General features: G+C 37.5%; 1 protein-coding gene across 1 annotated transcript; it reads left to right on the plus strand.

Annotated features, from left to right (window-relative positions):
- Positions 1–4,827: 4,827 nt before the first annotated feature.
- Positions 4,828–7,314, plus strand: LOC133111294 (phospholipase A2-like). The gene is made up of 3 exons (XM_061221501.1): positions 4,828–4,991; positions 6,621–6,727; positions 7,166–7,314. Exons 1-3 carry the CDS (start codon positions 4,828–4,830, stop codon positions 7,312–7,314), a joined length of 420 nt encoding a protein of 139 aa, XP_061077485.1.
- The last annotated feature ends 2,406 nt before the right edge of the window (positions 7,315–9,720 follow it).

Consider the following 9,720-nt stretch of genomic DNA (forward strand, 5'->3'; position numbering starts at 1 on the left):
CAGAAAGACAACAATTTCATTTATTGGTTTTTCATTACCCTCAGTTAATCTTTGCTGATAAATGGTAAATGGTAAATGTCTGCATTTATATAGCACCTTTATCCAAAGCGCTGTACAATTGATGCTTCTCATTCACCCATTCGTACACACACTCACACACCAACAAAGGCATCAACCAGCTTGTTAGGAGCATTTGGGGGTTAGGTGTCTTGCTCAGGGACAGTTCACACCCAGTACCAGTACCCAACCCTCCAACTCCCAGACAACTGCTCTTACCGCCTGAACCAATGTCACTGCATTAACATAGAATAGAATGCATTAACAATTTTGTAAAACTGAAAAGTTTGGTTTAACCACAGAATTTGAATTAATCTTTGTTTTTTTAAATTGTATCATGATGTCAAAAACCTTGCACAGTGAATCCCTGGGACTGTATTTAAAAAAAACTTGCATTCATGTATTTTAAAATGTCCCAAAACATGCAATATTCACTGGATAAAGTTTTGGACTTCTTCAAACAAATAGACAATTCTATTTGCTTACCAAGCTACAGAGAAAGCAACTCTCCTGCCAGCTGATGTTGCTGCTGGTATCTGTGTTCATTGGCATGAGCAATTCAGAATTCTGCCTAAAAAAGTCCTATGTCCTCATTTACAAATAGGTCTGCACCCTTGATAAAAAAATGTAGAAAAACGTCTGTATATAATAAACAACATGGATAATAATCTATTTGCTATGTTGAAACATAGAGGAAAACTACACTCAGTGACCACTTTATTAGGTAGACACCAGCAAGCTGTACACCAGTTTGTTAATGTTCATTTTGAGGCAATCATGTGGCAGCTAACACGGTCAAGAGGTTCAGCTGTTTTTTAGACCAAATGTCAGAATGGGAAATAATGTGATCTAAATTACTTTGACCATGGAATTATTGTTGGTGCCAGACAGGGTGGTTTGAGTATTTTCACGCACACCAGAAAAAAACAAAAAACATCCAGTGAGCAGCAGTTCTACAGGCAGAAATGCATTATTAATGAGAGAGGTCAGAGGAGAAGGGCCAGACTGGTCAAAGCTGACAGGAAGGTGACAGTAATGTAAATATCCATGCCTTATAACAGTGGTATGCAGAAGAGCATCTCTGAACACACAACACAATCAACCTCTAAATGGATAGGCTACAGCAGCAGAACTTAAAAAGATAAGTCTAATAAATACCTAATAAAGTGCTCACTGAGTGTATGTTGTGTCATTCCATCATTTCCTGTCTTACTTGAGTATAAAAAAGAGATAACAAGTATGCAAAATCCCTGTAATCCAACACCATGGGAAAAGCAAAAAAACCCAAAAAACATTTTATATCAAAGGAGACACATGGTAATTGACCAACACAAGTCTAGTAATGGGTACAAAGAAATACATAAACAGTTAAACATACTACTTAGCACTCTAAGGGTAATAATAAAAATATTGAAAACATATGGAATGGTTGCAAAAGAAGTGATGCAAGTGCCTTTTTGTCCTGGATGGTGAGGGAGGCCATAAAGAACCCAAAGATCCAAGTTCAAGAATTGCAGAGATTGGTTGCATCTTCAGGTCACCAAGACTCAAAAAGAGCCATAAGACACCACCTCCATACCAACAAACCTTTTGGAAGGATGGCACAAAGAACACTATCGCTATATATAAAAAATAAACAAACAAACATACATCTGGAGTTTGCCCAATGTAATTTGGAATTATGACTGGACAAGGGTGTTATGATCAAACAGACCAAAATTGAACCTTTAAGCCATACACACCACACTTGGCTGTAGGTGGTTGTCAATCAGGTCAATGACTTCAAACATCAAAATCCACACAGAAATTGTTAAGTTAAAACAACATGTTCTGCAATAGCCATCTCAGTCTCCAGACTTAAATCCCATAATAAACTGTGGTCTGAACTGAAGAGGGATGTCCATAAGTGCAAACTCAAGGATAAAAATTATCTTGAAAAATCCCTCCAAATGTGTTCTCTGACCTTATCACAAATTATAGAAAATGTTTCATGGCTGTTATCTTAGCCAGGGGCGGCTGCACAAAGTATTAAACGATAGGTGCCAATAATTGTGATAGGCTACCTGTTTCTGTGGATTTTTAATTTTTTGAAAACTGTCTTTGGCTGACTTTGGTTGATTCCATTTCATAATTAATAAAGCGAACTACATATGTTTATATCAATAACAGTATTATTTGTTAGTTTATAGTATTTTGTGCATATTTATGAAGTGCGCCATTATTTCTGGACTTTATGGTATATTCCTACCACTGTTACACAACCGATTTAAGGTGGACCCCCAATTTTGAATCGGGAGCTTCAGTGTCGGGGTAAACGAATGTGAGGGGATGTCTCGATAAACAATGCCTCAGTGGACTTCTTCTTCTTCTGTGCTAAAATCTATGAAACAAGCTTTGTGTTGGTGATCCAGCTCTTGACTCATTCACACTTAATTGTGAATGATTACTAGCATGTAGCCTACGGAAAAGTTCAGTTTTTTTCGGATTGACTAATTTTAAAGTAATTAGTAAGTAGTCTGGAATAGGCTACATAACTGTCGTTATTCCCATTTATAGCTTACTGAATCTCAGCGAGAGCTTAAGGTTCCATTATTTTACTCACATTCTTATAATATGACTAAAAGGACTTATAATAGAATTCAATTGTATGTGAATAAAATAAAACGAACGCAAAAATGAAGCTGGTGTCATGGACAGTAAAATGTGCTGTGTTCATTCAACTAACGGAGTCTACATGTCAGCCCAATATGGACCATGTAGCTACTCTGTAAGAGTTGATTTAACACATATTTACTGTGTACTAAATTGGACAATACATTACGTTCAAGTAGCCTACATTTTCCAAATTTCAATACCTTTCACGTACACCTACAGTACTAACTTTTTTCTTCTGCAAGTGTGATGCTGTGCAGCCTGTGCATCAGCTCTGGGAGACGTCACTGGACTCAAGTTGTTTTTGACGTATCACTGCTGTATAAAAGGAGCGATGCGCTGGATCGTAGACTAAATCAGCCTAGTTTCTGAGTGAGAAGTTTGCTTTTTGCATGAGTATGGCGACTCTAAATCTGCTGCTTCTTCTTTGCTGTGGTAAGTAGCCTAATTACTTTCATTCACTATACAATGACATTATTAGATGTAAACTGGAATTGCCATTAGTAAAAACAAAAACATCGTTTTGAGCTATCTTATTTTTTCATTTTAAGTTACGGATGCATCCCAATTGCATATATTAGGAGGCTATATGAGCTTCGACTGTATTCCCTGAGATTTTACATTAACTCTGTCCCTCTGGTGTAGCCAATGATGGACAGCAATCACATAATCACACCAGATTTAAGGGTAACTGTGCTAAAATCTGCAGGTCTATTTTCCTTTGGATTTGGATAAGAGTAATAGGTTTGTATTTTAAGCGTGTTCAGTGAATACCTGGGGAGAACCAAGCTTTTGTCAGTGAAAATAAATTGTTCCCAGACAATTACTTAATTACTTACTTTTTTAATTGTATTTGAAAAAAGAAAGATGTGTGCAAATGTATTTGAAGTACTTCCCAGAATGCCGTTTCAGTCTTCAAGTATCTTTGTCCCAAATACATTTCAAATATACTCCAGTAATTTGCATTACAATGACCCAAATACAATCTTTTATATCTATAGCATGACACCTCGATTCCTAGTACATATAGTTTTTACATATGGGGGTTGTTCTGAACTCTGAAATGTTCATAAATTTGGTAGCCAACTTTTTTGTTGTTACTTAAATTACTCTTGTTTTATTTTAAAACTGGCTGTCATTTTTGCTGGATGTCATGTCATAAGTTAACATATAACAACCAAACAAGCTATTGTGGGCTTTCAGAAAGATATGGCATAATAACCCTTATAAAAATAATAATGTGAAATTTGTCTTTTTACATGTGAAAATCCAAATTTCACATGTGAATTTATCATTTTCAACTCTCATTTAAAGTATTCACACCTGAAAAAAAAATCCTATGTGTCATTTTCACATGAGATTTTTTTTTTGACATTGAGTCAGAATTTGACTTGGAATCACATACATTTACAATTTTCCAGTCTCAAATTGTTGAGTTCACATGTGCACTCTTCACATGTTGGGTGTACACATGTTGTTTTTGAACATATTGTTTCAATTGCATTACTTTTTTAGTAAGGGAAGAGACAACAAAATAATAATCTGCCTGCAGTTGACAACTGCTAGAAAAAAATATTGCCTTCTTGAATTCTCAAAAACAAAAACATTACAAATGATAGGCTTTGTTAATGTCGGAAAGAAATGTAGTGCTTGTGTGTTGATTACAGAGAAACTGAAGCCTATTAACCAAGAAAAGTGCTAGAAAGATACATGGGTTAACTGTGAGTTCAAAGCGACATAAAGGAGGCTTCTGACAACCCAGCTCAACTTAACATTAGTACTGTGAATCAATAAATACATCTGTCATTTATTGCTTGAGAAATTAATGAAATTATTTTCATTGTTTTCACTTAACTCATGAAGGTTTAGATGGACCCAACATGCAGTTAAAGAGTGAGCTGTGTATTCCCAGTTGCTTCTCATGCTCTGTCATGCAAATTCTTTTGTGCAGTTAATTAACGTTGGATTTGCACGATCGTATTACATTATCTATGCATTATCAATGCGTGACCAAATTGATTTTCCAGATTTGGATATAACCCTAGCATTTATACTGTACTTTATTTATTCTGTCTCGATTGCAATGTTAGTTGAGCTTTTCTATGTTTTGCAGTACACATGGCTTCCTTGGCACCAGAGAGGGCCCATCGAAGTAAAAGAGGCCTCCTGGAACTGGCTGGAGTTATAAAGTGCAGCACAGGGAGACATGCTCTTGCCTATATGATGTATGGATGCTACTGTGGCCTGGGTGGTCAGGGCTGGCCTAGGGATAAAGCAGACTGGTATGTAAGGGGTGGGGGGCCCCAGTCGTCTTCATAGACTTTTCACAACCACATGAAACCTATTCACTTATTCCTTATTCACTCCAAGCGAATGCGTGTGCTTGAATGTTAGGGCAGGGGTCTCCAAGCAAGTTCACAACTATTTGTCATATATCACATACTGTAAATTGGTCATGTTTGCAGCACAGATGGTGTCTTTGCATTTATGAGTGATATGGAATCATAAAGTAAAACAGACACTCCCTACAGTTCCACACCTTTAATTCAGTTATTTTTGGTTGTAAAAAGTGAAATGTCTTCAACTGCAGTGCACTTGAACTCTGAGTAAGACATTGTATTTGCATGTTATCTCCACCAAGCACTGAGGTAATAATGCCAGGTGAGAATTTTAAAAGTAAAATTAGACCTGGATTTCATTCACATTCCTTTCTGGGTATTCATATGTTTGCTTGCACTAGTGCGTCAGTGATTTAGTATTTTCTGGTCTCGGAATATTGATGACCAGATCTGGAACTATTAGATATATTTATTAGGTGAATGCACTTTGTTTCATCTATATTCTATGTTATTCTGGATAACTCTGGACAACATTAATTATTTTAGAAATTAACTCTAAAATAATATGGTAATTTACACTGGAAAGATTTTCCTCAGTTAGGGTAATCAGTTTTTCCGAGTTTGCCAAGACTCACCCGAGACGTGTGGTTGAGTAGTGGTTTTCAAACTTGGTCCTGGGGGCCCCCTGTGTATGCTGGTTTCTAACCACAATTACAATCCCGGACATTTGACAAACTGTACATTTTTCTAAATTAGGTACTTGTCATGTTTTGAGAGATTATTAAAACTTAAATTAAAGCTTGTTGCTTGTTAAAATTCTGGGATTGTGGTTGGAACAAAAATTAGCATACACAGGGGGCCCCAAGGACTGGGTTTGGGAAGCACTGGACTAGACTGAAAGATAAGCTGTGGTCATTGGCCTTGTCCCACTCTCTCCTATGCACAGCCGCAGTCTCAGGCTTTGCCTTTAATGACTGGGTCTTGTGCTAATGCACACCCTCTCTGCTGAACTGATTGTAGACTAGTATGGGAGGTCTCTGCTGGCAGAGTGTAATGAAACACAAAATCATGGCATAGTAGTACTTATGGTAGCTATGGTGGATTAAATAGTATTCTCTCGCGGTTGGATAAATATTTCTTAACAGCCCTGGAAATGTTTCGATGATAGTCTTTCTTCTCATTTGAAATAAACCCAAGCTTAAAGTGACCCCTGAATGTAATAATTCAGACAGTTTAATGTATGATATTACATGCACTTTCAGTTATAAGTCCTGTTTTCACTAAAACATAAAAATGCAATGCTAAGTGAAGGACATCATCATTCTTTGGGTTTCTAATATATTGTTCTTCTTGTAAGTGGTTCAGTATGCCACATTGCAGAGACACCATCACAACCATCACAAAAATTCTTTACAAAATCAGGAAAGACTGTCCAGCATGATGAAGAACACTCGTTATATTCATTATATTCATTCTGTAATTGATGAGTGATTTATGCCTGACACACTTGATGAGCTACTTTATGCTTGACACACTTAAAATAAAAACAACCTCTTTCTTTTCCACCTGAAGGTGCTGTCATAAACATGACTGTTGCTATGAAAAAGCTGAGGATGCAGGCTGCCAAACAAAGACCGACAAGTACCAGTGGTCATGTGAGGGAACCGAGACAAACTGCGGTATGTACTTTATTGGGACAAAGTGCTGCATTTTGATCAAATTTGACTTTATTTGTCTTTAGATTTTAGTGCAGAGCAGTTCATAAAGCTTAGCATGTGAAGATTGATCAGGATATTGCAATGGAGCATACGAGTACTTAGAATATAACAGGTCATAATCTAAACTATAAAATATGGCTTTTAACCAAACATACCTCAGCTAAAGCACGCTTGTTTTGTCTTGTTCAATAGACTGTACCATTGGTTTTTTGCCCCTAGTATTCATTTTTGTGTTTAAATAATAGTCCATAAATGAGATTCAGAGGTATTTTCTTTACACAAATACAAAGCAAAAAATGAAACACCCTGTATCCATGGTGCTAGCATGTCACATTAAAAAAGTCACTGTAGTGGTCATTGCAGGATGTCATTTTGACTTCATCCTTTTTCTTATTGCAGAAGCTTTGAAGGACAAATGTGAAAAAAGGCTTTGCAAGTGTGACAAAGAGGCAGCCAGGTGTTTACGAAAAGCACCATTCATACCAAAATATGCTGTATGGCCAGACTTCCTTTGTGGACCAGAATATCCAACATGCAGTTATTACTAATCTTTTACACTTTTTGTGCAATTAGTCATTTAAGTGCAGTTTCTTTAATTATCGTTAAATCATTACTTACATGTAGTGTATCAGTGACTGTAGTGACATTTATTTAAACGGTGGCCTTGCATATATCAGAATAATTTAAGTTCTGAATTTCTGAAATTTTGAAAGCTTGTCTTGTGTAGACATAGCATATACAGTCAGGTCCAGAATTATATGCACCCTGGATAAATATGCACAAAAATACTGTAAACTAAAAAATGTTTAAAAAAAAAAAGTATTTATACTTTTTTATACACTTTATTTTCTAATATGTGTAGTGTGCTTTATTAATGATTCAATGGATTCAGCCAAAGTTGAAAGTCTTACATTTTTCAAATAAAACAATTATTTCCCCCCAAAAAACAGGTCACAATTATTGGCATCCATGAGTCTTCCTATAATTTGTAATACGGATTTTTGACCATTGCATAACTTTTCAAGATTATGGATATGTTACAAGGATATTACAGTTATTTGGCTGATGCTTTTATCCAAAGCAACTTAGTTGATTAGACTAAGCAGGGGTCAATTCCCCTTGGAGCAATGTGGGGTTAGGTGCTCTGCTCAGGGGCCCAGCAACTGCACAGATCTTCTGGTGGCTACACTCGGGCTTGAACCACCAACCTTCCCAGTCGATGGTGTGTATGGCCACAAGGTTAAATTTAAAATAAAAGTTAGGTCTCATCTGACCAGAGTACTCTCTTCCAGTCATAATTCCAATGACACTAGGAAATTTTACTTGGTTGGTCAATTACTATCTGTTCTTGACATTTCTTCAGATTTTCCCATGGTGATGGATGACAAAGGGGTTCTGCAATAATGATTGTTAGCTCATGTTATCATTGCATGTAAACATGCCTCCTCTGAAATATCTAGGGGGCGACATGGCTCAGGCAGTAAGAGCAGTCGTCTGGCAGTTGGAGGGTTGCCGGTTCGATCCCCTGCCCAGGCTGTGTTGAAGTGTCCCTGAGCAAGACACCTAACCCCCAAATGCTCCTGACGAGCTGGTCGGGGCCTTGCATGGTGAATTGAAGCATCAATTGTACAGCGCTTTGGATAAAGGCGCTATATAAATGCCTGCCATTTACCATCTTGGGCCGTATGAATAAACCCACTCAGAATTGCTCCTAAGAATAGTCTCAAACTTGGACTGGTGTTAAAAACATTCACACCAAAAAGTAGGACCTAAGTGTCATGCATAACAGGCCGAAGGCCATTTTTTTTGCAGAGTAAGCAGCATCTCACTTTAATACACAGCACACTCAGGTGCCGCAGGAATCAGCCAATAGCAAGCCTCACAGCCCATTGCATAAACTGCATAAACTTTAGATACAAAATAGATTTTGTCCCATGTTATAAGTCCATGTTTTCAAATGAATGTGTGCTAATCATATCATATAATCATAGAAGTAATTGTCGAGAGGTAGCATAGACTGTAATACGATGTGGTATGTTGAGATAGCAATGGATTCAACAAGGTAAAAATCTAACTGGACGCAGTAAGAAGTTGTAAATTACTTCAAGCTGAGTATGAAAACAGAAGAATATAATGACAAAAAGCATGGCAAGTTATCTCGCAAACCATAAATTCCTCCTTCCTTCACCAAACAAACTCCAGACGAAGGTGAGAAGACATGATACAATGTAGCATAAGACCCAAGTTTTACAGCTTTATACTACAAACTGGCCCTGATGTTAATTTTGACTCTGCTTACCAGTTAAGCTTACACAGTCATGGAGTCAGAGGATACGTCTTATGCAGCTTGTGCAGGCATACTGTAGATCATGGATCATAAACTCAAATCTAAATCCATCCTGGTTCTTTTCGACCATGTAATTAGTGCTACTGATTGGCCAGACTGCCTTCACACCGGACTCCCAGGTGAAGGGAGGGTGGGAAACCAGCAATTCTCAGCCCCCGAGGACAGTTGCTGAGTCTTGCTGCAGACGCTCGTCGGACCAGGTGCGGTCACTGGTCGATGATGAGACATGATCATCCTGCCAACTACACCCTCCCCCCCCCAACCCCCCGAGGTCTGAAAAATATTTCCAGCCCACACCCATAACTCAAACAAAGACAGAATTAGTCATTTTCACACCCCGATGCAGACCAGCAGATGTAGGGCCTTAGCGCTTCTGAGCCAGGATATTACCGCTTCGCACATCCAATGTAGTCAGGATTATCGAGCAATGAAAACAATCTGAAGGTACTGTGTATGTGTGTGTGTGTATATATACAGAGTGATATATCTATTACATCACTTATTACTTATATAAAATCACCTTAGACAGGAAAATGATTAACACACAATTGCTTATTAATCACATATTTGCAATAAAATTGTACACAAACATGTTATTTGAAACAGC

Source organism: Conger conger, chromosome 2, assembly GCF_963514075.1.
Source record: "Conger conger chromosome 2, fConCon1.1, whole genome shotgun sequence".
In the NCBI taxonomy this organism is placed as follows: Eukaryota; Metazoa; Chordata; class Actinopteri; order Anguilliformes; family Congridae; genus Conger; species Conger conger.

Excerpts from the sequence above, each read along its gene's own strand:
- LOC133111294 (XM_061221501.1), top strand. The coding sequence starts at position 4,828 with ATGGCTTCCTTGGCACCAGAGAGGGCCCATCGAAGTAAAAGAGGCCTC. Across the intron at positions 4,992-6,620 it reads CCTAGGGATAAAGCAGACTG|GTGCTGTCATAAACATGACT; the intron begins GTATGTAAGGGG and ends TTCCACCTGAAG. Across the intron at positions 6,728-7,165 it reads GGGAACCGAGACAAACTGCG|AAGCTTTGAAGGACAAATGT; the intron begins GTATGTACTTTA and ends TTCTTATTGCAG.